Source organism: Haliotis rubra, unplaced genomic scaffold, assembly GCF_003918875.1.
Source record: "Haliotis rubra isolate DU_JTF1 unplaced genomic scaffold, ASM391887v1 Scf14, whole genome shotgun sequence".
NCBI lineage: Eukaryota > Metazoa > Mollusca > Gastropoda > Lepetellida > Haliotidae > Haliotis > Haliotis rubra.
Window position 1 is genome coordinate 1,222,668 of NW_025765336.1, and position 14,857 is coordinate 1,237,524.

The following is a 14,857-nucleotide window of genomic DNA, read 5'->3' on the forward strand; positions in this document are numbered from 1 at the left end:
TTTCTCCACAAAGAAAAATAACAAAGTGTTTGCAGGCCAATGCACATCGTACATAAAACGCAAATGCCTAAAATCATACGGACTTTCTCATCAGTAAACATAATGTACGTGAAAACTACAGAACTGGTAGCTGTTAGAAAACAAATTTGAATAAACATAAATAACTTATGGGACAGTCGATCCAGCAATGAAAGAAGCTATAACCCATCTTCACATTCCACGTAATACTCCACTTTTCATAGGGATATGCTTATCTGTCTGTGGTGCACAAAGCTGATTTTCGTGTCAAGTGTATATATACATAGAAGAAATATGTGATTGGCCTCAGAAAACGCTGAACAATTTAACATTTTTGTAGAAATGACGGCCACATGAAGACGGGGTGCTTGTGATCAGACAGTAACCATGAAAATATACAATTATAGGATTAAGAGGCAACAGAACCAGCCAAGAAATAACAACCGTTACAATAAGTTACAAGAAATAGCAACCGTTACAATAAATAACAACTCTACAACGTTCGTTGCAGTAACCCTTACAACGTCCGTCCAGGTAACCCTTACAACGACCGTCACAGTAACCCTTACAACGTCCGTTACAGTAACCCTTACAACGTCCGTTGCAATAACCGTTACAAGAATTAACAACCCTTACAATCGTAACAAGAATTAACAACCCTTTCATCAACCGTTACAAGGAATACCAACAACCATTACAAGGAATAACAACCGTTACAAGGAATACCAACAACCATTACAAGGAATAACAACCGTTACAAGGAATAACAACAACCGTTACAAGGAATAACAACCGTTACAAGGAATAACAACAACCATTACAAGAATTAACAACCCTTACAACAACCCTTACAATAACCGTTAACTGTTATAACAACATATTAGAGCAGAGTAGAAGTCAAGAGCAGCCAAATGAAAATACTCCCAACCCATTAATATGTTATGTTGTTACATGCCAAATACAAATTACATTTAAACATGAAACATGGAAAAATGGTTCAGAATTCAATAAAATATGACAACAGGGCTCGTGTGAGCAGCACTTTCATAGATCATCTATCTCTCCATTTGGAAATGGGGACGCTTCGTAAAACATGGAATAGCATGAAGTGTTTCCCTCATTGGTTGAGGAATGAATCCAAAAGAGAATGTCACTTACCAATATAAGTATACCTCTCCAATTATTTAATAAGTAAAACCCTCACAAATTTAAAATATATATATATCTAAAATTCGCAACTGCCATTATGTCCGTACGCCCAAAAGAAGCAAAACAAACGCTTCCGTTGCCACGTTACTTCATGTAAGAGGGAGCTGTTGTCCAGTTTTCGTTCACTGTGTAATCATAACGCGTCTATACCAATAAAGGCGGCGGCTTCACATTCCGATCCCCTTCTTCCAGTTCCTGCATCTCAACATGACCGTACCTACGAACTTTCCTGTGATACGAATGAGGCAACGCCACCATTCCTGATGGATAATATCCATAGCGTTTTGGTGCCAGTTTGTGAGCCCTTGTCCATCCATAAGAGAAGCCCTGGTCATCAGCTCCCTGTTTCTGCTTCACCAGCTGGCCTGGAACACATAGACAAGACAAGTCAAAACGGTACTCTAACCCCTAAGAATATAATACAACTATATTTGCCAATCTTATAAACGGCATAAAAATACAAATGTAACGGACATGTTACTATGGGGTAGCGTAGTGGTTAAAGCGTTCGCTCGTGATGCCGAAAACACAGGTTCGATTCCCACATGGGTGCATGTCCGTGCCGTGATATTGCTGGATTATTGCTGAAAAAGGCTTAAAACTAAACTCACACATTATTATGCGATTGTTACATTTCATGTGTTAGGTAAATACAACCAGTTACTTAATAGTACGTGTAGGGCCTGTAAGTCTCGTGAGCGCTACTTCCGGTGCTAAGCTAATTCCCGGCTCCATTTGTGCGCTAATTTGCGATATGCGAGACGGGGCCTAGTTTACTTACGGCGTATATTCAAGAACCAGTTCTGGTTCCAAATTGCGCGACCGCCAAATATGACTTTACCAGATCGGACCAAGCGTATAACCATGCTTGGCTGTCAGGGCCCCGTTTCACAAAGCTCTCGTAGACCTAAGATCTCGTAACTTTTCTCGTAGCATTCGAATTCCCAATGTTACAGTATAGGAGGTACGAATGCTACGAGAAAAGTTACGAGATCTTAGGTCTACGAGAGCTTTGAGAAACGGGGCCCAGTGTCATAGCTGTTGACACTTGGCAGTCGGCTAATTTGGGATGGTTAGATCGGAAATGAAACTTTGTCACCGGAAGTACTAAACAACGTAAGGTCTCGCGAAGTACCGTATCCTACTTACGAGCCCTATTGATTGAGTCCCCACAATCTCGCCTCTTATCCTTCTTACTTAAATCTCACCAATTGAAACTGTACTATTCTTATAGCATCAATGAAAGGAATGCAGCATAAGTTGATTCATATGTAAAATGATGAGTTAGGACCGTTCAAACTATATGGCTGGGGGAGAGGGGGGTTAGTTGTGGTAGTGGTGGTACATAGAGAAGCATGTACAATGTGAATGCCCCCCCAAAAACAAACAAAACAACAACAAACAAACAAACAAAAAACATGAGTATATCATACGCACATGGATTTCCTCCCTTACTTAGGACTTATCATGGTTTTTACAGAGTACGTTTTCATTAGTAATATATATCTACCTGTTTCAACTGAAAGTCTAAAATATCTGAATCTAAAAATCTAAAAATTGGAATACATGTATCATGGTCAGACTAGCACTAGTATCTATTTAGAGTGGTATGCCTTGTAATATAGCTGATGTAATAATGCCCCATGACAAAACACACTAAGCTAATGTAATAATGCCCCATGCCAAAACATTAATAGGTTTCTTTAGGTGTTTTGGAGATTTTGAATTTTGCATTTTTTGCGTCATTTCCGGGAGGCCGAAGTCGACACCCACACCGATGAAGTCTTAGCTTCATTTGACATGAATGTTTTCTGCTTTTGTAAACAAACGCGCCTTTTCTGAAATCATATTGGACTAAACGAGTATATCGGGTTTGTTCGGGTTTTGAAACGCTGCTTTCAATATTCCAGCCATATAACGGTCTATAAATAGTGGAGTCTGGATCAGACAATCCAGTGATTGATTCAATGATATGACATACATCCAACACGCAGCAAACCATACAACCCAGTGCTGTTAATCGCCGCTAATCATAGATTGGAGGAGATCAGTTCTAACGTGGATATTTTCTTGAGCCCTGATAAACAGATTCCAGGACTAATCCGTATCCCGTCTCACTTGGATCCAAACTAACCTTGGTCCAGACTAATCTCCCTTGTGTTTCTAGCCTGGTAGGCGTGCAGGGCTCGAACTCGTACATTCGACATGAGGCTGACTTCGTCGCTTTCACTGCTGCTGTTGCAGCTGCTGGAACTCAGATCATCAATGCTGTAGCCGCTGCTGTTGAGGCTGAGGTCGTCCAGGTCTTCTTGCATGTCTTCGAGGTCCTTGAAATTGCTTAGGAGTTCTCCCGGCGCCAGGGCGATGACTTGCGTTAGGGTGACCTCTTCGTCCTTCCTGAACAACTTACGGCGAAGCCCTATTGCCCAAACATGCACTCATTTAGAATCTGTACAGTGGAATGTCAAGACTGTAATTCTAATGCTCACCTGTCTTCCTTGAATTTCTATTACGTGATGATTTTGTTTTATGATCTGAAGCTATAGAGTGCGGTATTATACAGTGACTGGAGAAATCAAACCAATGTCTGAGAGTGAAAAGACGGTAAAGACCATCACTGTTCAGACCATCACTGTACAGACCATCACATTAGAGGCAGCCACTTTAAAGACCATCATTGTCAGGACCACCACTGGAGTGAGTTTAGTTTTACGCCGCACTCAAGCTATATTCCAGCTATATGGCGGCGGTCTGTAAATAATCGAGTCTGGACCAGACAATCCACTGATCAACAGCATGAGCATCGATCTGCGCAATTGGGAACCGATGACATGTGTCAACCAAGTCAGCGAGCCTGACCACCCAATCCCGTTAGTCGCCTCTTACGACAAGCATGGGCTGATGAAGGTTCACTCTAACCCGGACCTTCACGGCTCCACCACTGGATAAAACATCCTGGCAAAGGCCACCACTATAACGCCAATCTTAGTAATGGCCATTCCGATAAAGGCCATCAGTTTATCCTTAGCTGAGCAGCCACGAATAAATAATGCTTTTTTTCAAGTTACGAGTTTGATATTTCTAGAAATCGATTGTGATTGAAGCACACAGAAAGTTCCAGTATACAGTATCAGCTCGCTTACGCGATGTATATCATTTTTTCGTGTAATACTAACAAATGGTTGTTGGTTGGTTGTTTAACGCTGCACAGCATTCCAGCTATATGACGGCGGTCTGTCAATAATCGAGTTTGGACCAGACAATCCAGTGAGCATCGATCTACACACTTGGGATACAATGTGTCAACCAGGTCAGCGAGCTTGACCAGCCGATCCCGTTAATCGTCTCATACGACTAGCATGGGTTACTGAAGATGAATTATAACCGGATCTTCACGGCTCACTAACAAATGATAAATAAAATCATACCTTTAGCAATTGACGTTAGGCGGCGTTCTGGAACATAAACATCAACAAAATAAAGAATATATAGAAAAAATCTGAAAATATTTTGTGGATTCCTGACACAAGTACTCGTGGTTCTAGTCTGCCAGGAACGGTGGGGGTAGCCTAGTGGTTAAAGCGTTCGCTCGTCACGCCGAAGACCCGGGTTCGTTTCGCTCACATGTCTGGTGTCCCCTGTTGTGATATTGCTGGAATATTTGCTAAAAGCGGGGTAAAACACATTCACTCTAATCTGCCCGAGGATATCCACACAAGATCATGTTAAAGTTAAATAGTGGCGTATTAAAGTAAAATGTTCGCTTAGTTTCTATCAATAGTTTACGATGAATTTACATGAATACGCATGACAAAGGGTACTGAGATATTTTTCTGGAAACATCGTATGCAAAGACAGAGATTAGTAGCTGCAATGTTCGATCCTGTTGGAGAGCTTTAGTTATACCAAAACCGCCTTCCGTAACCCGTACCTGTTGGAGAGCTTTAGTTATACCAAAAACGCCTTCCGTAACCCGTACCTGTTGGAGAGCTTTAGTTATACCAAAAACGCCTTCCGTAACCCGTACCTGTTGGAGAGCTTTAGTTATACCAAAAACGCCTTCCGTAACCCGTACCTGTTGGAGAGCTTTAGTTATACCAAAAACGCCTTCTGTAACCCGTACCTATTGGAGAGCTTTAGTTTTACCAATAACGCCTTCCCTAACTCTTACCTGCTGGAAAGCTTTAGTTTTATCAATACCGCCTATTAGTTAACCCTTCCTTGTTGGAAAGTTTTAGTTTTACCAATACCGCCTTCTCGTTAACTCTTACCTGTTTGCGACATAGCGTCATCCTCATCGTCCTCATTTTCGGCACAGAAGTTGCGCACGTCGAAGGGTAGATGATGACGAGGCAGCTTGATCATCTCCGGGGGCAACACAAGTGACTCCATCGACTGTGTGCTTTCTGTGAGAAATAATTGGTGAAATCAAACCATTAACAGATCAGAATTTGCACAGTAATTGTTCACAAGAACAAGACGCACGATACAGCCAGAAGCAGGGTAGGGTGTGAGAATGAATCGACAAGTATACAACAGTGAGGTATCAGGATTTAACTCTAGCCATTTTTACTCTGATAACACATACCAACAGCGATGTGGTACAAAGACATTTAACAGCGAATGGCGATGCGCTCGATCAGTGTCACACTTATATATCTCTGACAGCATATGATAAACATGTTTTCAAGAGATTGAGAATGAATAGAAACCTTGATCCTTGATGTTCACAGTTTTCCGTGACTTGGCCTTCACAGCGGGCTAAATGTGGATTGGTCATGTCAGTTGTATATATAATAACAAAAATAGCCATGTACTATACTTGGAAACTGACCGAAACTGGTGGACGTAGTTGGAGGGGGGCTACCAGCCTTGGCGAGCACGGAGTCGTTGGAATAGGAGATGAATACGTTCTTGATACATTGCTGGTTAACCTTTATCTCATGGTCTGACACCTCAACTGTCTGTGTGGCGCATTCGTCAGCCACGTCTTCCCCAGCTGTCTGTATGACGTAGTTGCAGGTAGGGTAATTTCCAGAAGTGATGCATTCGCTGCCAAGGTCATGACTACCTGGGTGATTGCCGAGGAGGTCGTTCTGGCTCGCACCCCCGGCCGGATGTGTGCTGTTCACGTCGTCCTCACTCACACCTCCAACCGGATGTCCGCTGGTCAAGTAGTTCTGACTCTCACCCCGAACCGGATGTGTGATGGTCAAGTCGTTCTGGCTCGCACCCCCAACCGGATGTCTGTTGGTCAAGTCATTCTGGCTCACACTCCGAGCTTGATCTGTGCTGTATATTTCTCCGTGGCTATCATCCCCAAACGGATGTCTGGTGGTCGGTTCGTCCGGACTGGCACTCCCAGCCGGATGTGTGCTATTCCGGTTGTCCTGATCTTCAGCCCCTGCAGGAAGTGTGCAAGTCAAGCCGTCTTCACTCGCAGCCCCAGCCGGATACGTCCTGGTCAAGTCGTCTTGACTGGCACCCCTAAGGTACTCGCTGACCAGATCTTCCTGACGCCCAGACGTCCTCGCAAGGTACTCGTTGACCAGCTCTTCCTGTCGAGTCTGAATCTTCAACAGGTGATTCACACGTGCTATCTGAGAACAGCCGTACTGGACCTGAGACGTGTTCGGCAAAGGCCTGAAATAGTTTTGTCACCAAATATAACTATCAATTATCACTATTCTATTTTAGCAAAGTTGTGCATATAATAGCATACGAACAGCGTCACGATTTTAATGCTCCTCAGAAAAGGTCTTCTATTATAGCAATTCGTGTCTGTCAATTACCTGAGTAAAGAAAAACAACAAACGGATCCTCCAGTTGAGAAGAATTACTTCAAAAAATAATTTGCAAATACATATAGGTGAGTGAGTTTCGAACAGATTAGAGTGAGTGGGTTTAGTTTTAGCAATATTCCAGCAATATCACGACTGGGCCCACAGAAATGGGCTTCAGACATTGTACCCATGTGGGGAATCGTACCGGGGTTCTCGGCGTGACAAATGAACGGTTTAATAACCACTAGCCTACCCCGCCGCCCCTAAATACATATAAGACAAAGCCAGACAACAATATACCGAGCCAGATTCTAATGAACGTAAGAGGTAAAACAGTTGGGAAAATTATAAGAATGGATCGCTGAAAATCATCAATGAGACATGGTGTTCGCGAAAGAGGTATCATCATAGCCTGAACTATCGGCAGCACCCGCTACTCAGATAATTTGCCCAAGACTCCACAGATCACGTGACTGCCTGTAGATACAGGACATTGCATCTACGCTTTGTTTAATACAGTGTGATTTCACGTCCTTCTTGTCGGGTGACGGACTATCGTCTCACCCGCCAGTGGAATCCTCCCTGAGCGTGCTGATATTTTGCGGACAAACTGGAGACGGGGAGCTAGGCCGGAAGCGGAAGGTGTCAGGACCGGGAGCAGGCGGACGACTCCTAGGACCCTCACTTCCGGTCGATCGCTTTTTCTTCTTTGTTGGTCAATCCGCTAACCAGGTCCTTTGTAGAAAAGACAGAATGTTTGCATGTTTTATATGTTTTTCATTATGCCGCTGAATAGAAAATCTGAAAGTAATAATATAGCAAAGTAGTATTAATATATATGTAATTTCACAGACTGAGACACTAAATTATTCAGTGTTTCGCCAAAGATGAATCTCTTATTCGTCTATGGACAGTGGGTCTCGCAATCACAAATTCGACCAAGACGAGTCTCTCAAACACTAACTCGCCTTGGGTGGGTCTTCCAACCACTGTTTTTGTTGTTTAAATTATTTTTTTGTTGTTCAGTAAATGACTGATTCGGCCCAGACAATCCAGTGATCAACAGCATGAACATCAGATAAGGACAAACTTAATGGATGAACAACTTCTTTATTCGGCTCATTATGGTTCATCCATAAAGTTTTTGTCCTTTTCTGGTTCACCAACTTCTAAATATGCCACTCAGAGAACCATGAACATCGATCTACGCAACTGGGATACGATGACATGTGTCAACCACCCGGTCTATTTAGTCGCCTCTTACGACAAGCATGGATTTCTGAAGACCAATTCTAACGCGTATCTTCACGGGTCTCCAACCACTGACTCCTACACTTGTCTCCATTAGCGTGTCTCACCTGCAGGGGCGGTGGGGTAGCCTAGTGGTTAAAGCGTTCGCTCGTCACCCCGAGGACCCGGGTTCGAATCCCCACATGGGTACAATGTGTGAAGCCCATTTCTGGTGTCCCACGCCGCGATGTTGCTGGAATATTGCTAAAAGCGGCGTAAAACCAAAACTCAGTCAGTCAGTCAGTCTCACCTGCAAGGTGAAATGAGCAGCGTTCTCTTCCATTACCGTCTGCAGCACCTTTTCCCTCACCGCCGAAAACATCTTCTCCGACAACGTGGTTTCGGGGACGTTGGACAACATGTTTTTACATTCATCCAACGTCAACGTCTTAGCTACCCTAATACAACATGAAGACAAGAATGATTCAAACATGTACACAACGAATATAGGGGATTATTTTGATGCATGAAAATATGTAAAGACGACCACTAATTAAAAGTACGCAAATGCTAGTGAATAAAATCTACCCTCTTCTGTTCGTTTAAGGACTGCGCCAAGAACTGTGTTGAGTTATCAGTACATGAGACAGTTTCTCGAACCTGTTTTCCGGAATCTCGTGTTCTGCGAGAGTGAGTATGAACATCCGAGTCAGCTCTAGGGTGTCACATAGCCGGCGGTGGTAGAACAGGTTCAAATCCGACTGCATTGTCTCGAGGAGCTAAGGACGAAAAATGTACATGAATTTTCAGTTAGTCAACGCCGGACGTTAGAAATAATCCATCTATCGTATTGGTCTGGATGGACAGCGGACGGTCGGTGGTTACAATCATGGTCGGGGTGGTGGGGTAGCCAAGTGGTTAAAGCGTTCGCTCGTCGCGCTGAAGACCAGTGATCGATTCCTCACATGGGTACAATGTGTTAAGCCCATTTCTGGTGTCCCCTGCCGTGATATTGCTGAAATATTGCTAAAAGCGGCGTAAAACTAAACTCACTCACTACAACCATGGTCGCTTCATACCAAGAGAGGCTGCAGAAGCTACTTGCTGCTACCCTGTCTAGAGTTTGCCATCAAGGGACACAACGAGGACTGGTCGGCCCGGCGTCAGTATATAGTGGCGGGGGTAGGGGTGGTGTGTGTGGGTGGGGGTGGTAGTGGTGGTGGTCCATTTTAAACTGTGGAAAGTGAGCAGGCGTTTTAAAACCGGAACATCTTTCTCTGACAAAAGTATGCAGCTGTGCGTCTGAATCGGCTCCATCTTTCTTTTCAGTTAGTCAACTAATGTACTGAAGTTCATAAGAGGGTGAGTGAATTTTAAATTAGACAAAAGTTTTAAGGATAACATATTTTTTCAATATAATGTAACAGCAACGTTTTGGTAGAAATTACCGTTGTCAACAAAGGTTTTCACAGAAACATGGGTATTACAGTGTAACAAAGATCGTGGTGTCTTTAACCTTTTTCTAAAACATCTGCCAGGTATTTTAATAACGTTGTAACTTAGCCGAATTAAGTCAAAATGAGTTAAATTTTGTGTCATGATACTTAGAACAATTTCATTCATCTACAACCACCAAAACATGCAATAACATTCATTTGAGCAAAACCAAGGTTATTTGTGTGTTTTATTGAACACCAACCTTCCTCTGAGTTTTGAGATAAGCGAGCAGTTCGTTCTCCTGTTCCTTGAGCTGCGACTGCTGAACGTCCGAGTACCTTTGGAGGTGATACTGTCGGCATTCCAGCGTCTCCATCTTCCTCGCCGACAGGGGGGCGTGGTGTGTTGCGGCGCCGCCTACCGTCCAACTTCTCATTCATGTCACGTGAAGCGGATAATGCATATTCATATTGCTGTGGAAAATAACGTCACTAAATTAAAATTTTCAGATTAAATTAGAATCATTGACAGATTTGGCAAACCCGCTATATTTGCTCACAGCCGTTTATGCAAACTGAATTCGTTCAGACTTCTAATTTTGTTTAGATATTTATGTGTAGTAGAGTACTACAATTCTTTCTGATGACGTGGTATGTGTTTTTGTGTAATTTTATGTATTGACCTTTGACCCATTGTACATGAAATTCCGGAAATCAAGGAACAGAACTGGTCAACCAAAACAAAATTCCATGTTCTTAAATTCGTATACTGTTTAGTGACTATCTGTATGGCATTTGTACTATACTTTTCAGCGATTCTATAACAACATTCACCAGTCGTACAGTTAATAATTAATTGTGTATGACAGTCTCGTCTGTGAGGCACAGAGCAACAAAAGTTTGAAGACGACATAGGGGTTCAACATTACTTGAAGAAGCGAACGTAAAATATTCCGAAAGCTGACACGTCATTGTCTCGAGACGCGTGAGAGATGACGTATTTATTTCGCCAATGTCACATGATAGATAATTTGAAAAGTGTTTTGATTTTTGTGACTAACAAATTCACATTAATCGTTGACGATTCTACTTGTAATGATATCACTCCAACTAGCGAAAATGAAATCTCTAAGCAAAACGTTAAAATGCATAAAATGACAATGAAACTGGTAATGATATATTTCATGAACATCAAACTTGTTAACCTGTTTCTTCCTTCGGACTTCCCCTTCAAGCTCCTGACGCCGGCGCAACTTGGCCTGGAACTGTAGCACTGCTGCCGAGTACACCCGGTTTGTGTCGGACACCATGGTCCGCTCCTCCAAACATCTGCAAGAGTGAGTAAGCGCAAGGTTGAGTGGCTGGGTGAGTAAGTGTGTGAGTGAGTGGGTTCATGATATCTATCAATCTGTGTCGTCATTATGTCAATATGTATCATCAATATTTCATGAAAGAACACGAAAGTTTGATAGGTGTTTATAGATGCGAGTGAGCGAAAAAGAATATAAACGCAAAAAGACACAACCCCCTCCCCCTCCCCCCAAATAATAATAATAATAAAATAATAATACAATAAATAATTAAAAAAAATAAAATAAATAAAACCAAACAAAACGAAACAACTCTACTTGGTTAATCAATCAATGCCCAGAAATCCCTTGCAGTAAAGTTGACTTCAACACTTTTACATTTACGTGCGTTTGATTCGTACACCCGGTTTCACGTTTGTAACTTCAAAAATGCAAACATGTGTTGGAAAATATATATACGTCAGCTATATAACTCTTTCAGACTGCTTCTTCAGTCATTAAGCCACAAAATCCAATACGGACTGGTATCTTGGCCTCGGTGCGCTGTGCTTAGTTTAGTCAGGGAGACTATATAACGTGATACCAGTCTACATGTAAACTGCCCAGTATTCCTGTTGGGACTACTCTATGACTTGTCTATGACTTGTGGTGACGCGTGGTCCTGTGCTCAAAGCTCAGGTCAAAAATCGGTAAAGTTAAGCAGTGTCGAGCTCGGAGAGTCCTTGGATGGGTGACCGTGTTTGGCAGCTTGACTCCTGAGTGTTTCTAGGACTTGAGTCCAGCCCCACAACGAAGCACATGTGACATATGTGGTCTCACCTTAGGCATGTGAGTTTGTTCAAAATTGTCTCTGTTCACCCAGCAGGAAAATGGGTACCCGGTGGAAAAAGTCATATGACTATAACCTTCTAGCGCCTAACAGGCAGCTTGGGTAATCCGGGGTAATAATGTGATGTGCCTTGATTGTTAGCGCTATGAGCATACCTAGTGTGGAGTTTGGCGCTATATAAATGGACACATTATTATTGGCAGCATAATCCGCGTCGGGACCGTACTCACTGCACTCGTTTCCGGAACTGGAGACAGGGCCCGTCTGCACGAAGGATGTCATTGTACAACTTCTGATGAAGGTTAGCCTGCGCCTGCGCCTCGCGAGCCGGTGTAGCCAACAAATTTTGCACTTCCGGTGGGAACGGAGAACCTAGATGGACAAATATAAAACTTTTCCACGTTCCACCTCAACCATTAGGCGTTGAAAATATACATTCAAGAATGTCTAACAACTAGTTACGAGTTCTTTCTGAAAACGACTCATTAGATCTACGTATACATATGTTATAACACATAGCATTGGCCTGACAGTTTATCTGTGAAGATCCGGGTTAGAATTGGTCTTCAGCAACCCATGCTTGTCGTAATAGGCGGCTAATGGTATCGGGTGGTCAGGTTGCTGACTTGGTTGACACATGCCATCGTATCCCAATTGCATACATCGATGCTCATGCAGTTGATCACTAGCTTGTTTGGTCCAGACTCAATTATTTACTGACCGCTGCCATATAGCTGGAATATTGCTGAGTGTAGTCTGGTCCAGAGTCCATTATTTACATATGACTGCCATTTAACGTAAAAAAGTTCCTGTTTACATCGTTAACAAACTCACCTGACGGGGACCGCCTCCGTGGTGTAGTGGTTAGAGCGTCCGCCCGGAGTGCGGAAGGTCGCGGGTTCGATCCCCGACCGAGTCATACCAAAAGACGTTAAAATTGGTACTTGTTGGTCCCTGCCTGGCGCTCGGCATTAATGGGTACAACAAGGACTGGTCGGCTCGGAGTCAGTATAATGTGTCTGAGTGGGGTATTCATGCTTCACTGCGGCATGGTATCTCTGTGGGCTAGCACTATAAAACCAGCTTATGTCTGGGCTAGTACAAGCAGCCGCACATACACATACACACGCTTGCACGTCGTCATATGAGCGAAATATTCTCAAGCACGACGTTAAACACAATTTCACCACCACCACCACCACCACCTGACGGGGAACGAGGAACGTTGTGATACTCCAAAATCAGGAGTATTCCAGCAATAGGCTCAGACGCACCGTTAACGTATATACATAATTAATTATCTATAGCTCTAAATCTCTCTATCTGCATCGTATCTGCCATTGAAGCTTCCAGTTCGAATTTGTTAAGTTTATGGCAACACCTACCTTCCTTGGTGACCCCATGGGCAAGGGCCCCCGCCCACTTCTCCAGACTGTTGATGTACGCCAGCTCCACCCTCCCCCTCTCCCACATCATCTCCTGCACGAATTGCTGGCATCTGGGGGGTAGAGATACAGACAGTCAGGGGGATACAACAACGTGGGCAAATATCTAGGGCACAATCTCACATAAGAAGCAATTGCGACTTCGTAGATAACAGCTGCAGAGTGTGATGAACTGTCTGCCTCTGAGGGGCGGTGGGGTAGCCTAATGGTTAAAGCGTTGGCTCGTCACGCCGAAGACCCGGGTTCGATTCCCCACATGGGTAAAATGTGTGAAGCCCATTTCTGGTGTCCCCCGCCGTGATGTTGCTGGAATATTGCTAAAAGCGGCGTAAAACCAAAACTCAGTCAGTCAGTCTGCCTCTGAACTCCCACACAGTTACGTGTTTAGTGATGTACGGTATACACATGTGCCCTTTCTGAGTAGAAGTTTACGTCGCATCGCATTCTTTCAGCCATATAGCGATGAAACCAAGTCTGCATAATACACATTTTCAGTTTCTTAAGTTTCTTAAAATACATATTTCCAATACGTATTTATTTACAAACAGAAAAAGTCATAGCTCCAAATTTAAAACAAAACAAACAGCAATCCGTCATACATATCACATAGTTATAATTTACGATAGAGGTCAATTTCCCTTACGTAGTTCACAATGAGATGCCCACAATGAGATCTTTCAGATTTATCGCTTCATAATGGGAATCCCTTGCACATGAAACGGTCCACACAGTCACGAAGAATATGCTTGATGGTGAGCCTTTCACCACAAAAGATGTGTTTTTCTGAACACTTTTAGCATCTAAGCAACAACTAAATACAACATACCAGTAACATGTTTAGAATTTAACATCCCTTCTCAACACGTCAACACACTAAATGCGTCAACATTTTGGAAAAGGACACACTAAGATTTCTAAACACATATTTTAGTGCAAGTAGAGCTGTTGGATTGATAGATATTATGAACCCACACACTCACACACTTTCTGATTGACATAAAACGAGAACTCATTCGATTAATGGTAAAGTGCTGATGAAACTGTCATTTGATTTATTCAGACTACGATTCTCATCAATCCAAATCTTATCGCACCTACCTCCGCCTTCAAATATATAAAAGTAATTATACATTATTACTGACAGGTACATTTTGACAGCATATATTATTTTACTTTTGTGTTTGTCTGGTTTTGGTATCGTTACCTCATTTGTCATCGAAATTTCATCACTCTATTGCATATTATTTATAAAGTTATAGAAACTGTGCATTTCCTCCTCAGTATAAAAAAAATACTCATGAAACACTCGAAAAGAACGTGTCGTGTAAGTGCTAGTTAGTTTTCCTGGATCCACTTGCCCAGAAAAATGAAGGTTAAACATATCACTATTAGGAAAATAAGTAAATATTTAATCGACTCATTCCGCATACCTTTTGGCGCTTTCGTGTTGTCGTATTGTTTCTTGGACCAAGAGCCAGATGAACTTGTCCGTCTCCTCCGCCATTTCGCCGCGCTGTCTGTGACGTCACTCTGACGTCATATCATTGTTTACATCACAGCTGACATGCTGTCGTAACACTTGACTCGGCGATGGTTA

General features: G+C 42.8%; 2 protein-coding genes across 2 annotated transcripts; both read right to left on the reverse strand.

The window, feature by feature from the left end:
- Positions 1 to 1,198: 1,198 nt before the first annotated feature.
- Positions 1,199 to 8,661, reverse strand: LOC124268780. The gene is made up of 7 exons (XM_046703803.1): positions 8,551 to 8,661; positions 7,575 to 7,717; positions 6,062 to 6,870; positions 5,499 to 5,633; positions 4,656 to 4,682; positions 3,362 to 3,646; positions 1,199 to 1,592 (listed from the first exon to the last, which is right to left on the reverse strand). The coding sequence occupies exons 1-7, from the start codon at positions 8,659 to 8,661 to the stop codon at positions 1,372 to 1,374; spliced, it is 1,731 nt and encodes a 576-aa protein (XP_046559759.1). The 3' UTR covers positions 1,199 to 1,371.
- LOC124268751 lies at positions 7,581 to 14,764 on the reverse strand. Its single transcript, XM_046703778.1, has 8 exons — positions 14,691 to 14,764; positions 13,201 to 13,313; positions 12,046 to 12,187; positions 10,882 to 11,005; positions 9,940 to 10,150; positions 8,901 to 9,019; positions 8,551 to 8,698; positions 7,581 to 7,745 (listed from the first exon to the last, which is right to left on the reverse strand). Exons 1-6 carry the CDS (start codon positions 14,762 to 14,764, stop codon positions 8,964 to 8,966), a joined length of 720 nt encoding a protein of 239 aa, XP_046559734.1. The 3' UTR covers positions 7,581 to 7,745; positions 8,551 to 8,698; positions 8,901 to 8,963.
- Between the last annotated feature and the right edge of the window lie 93 nt (positions 14,765 to 14,857).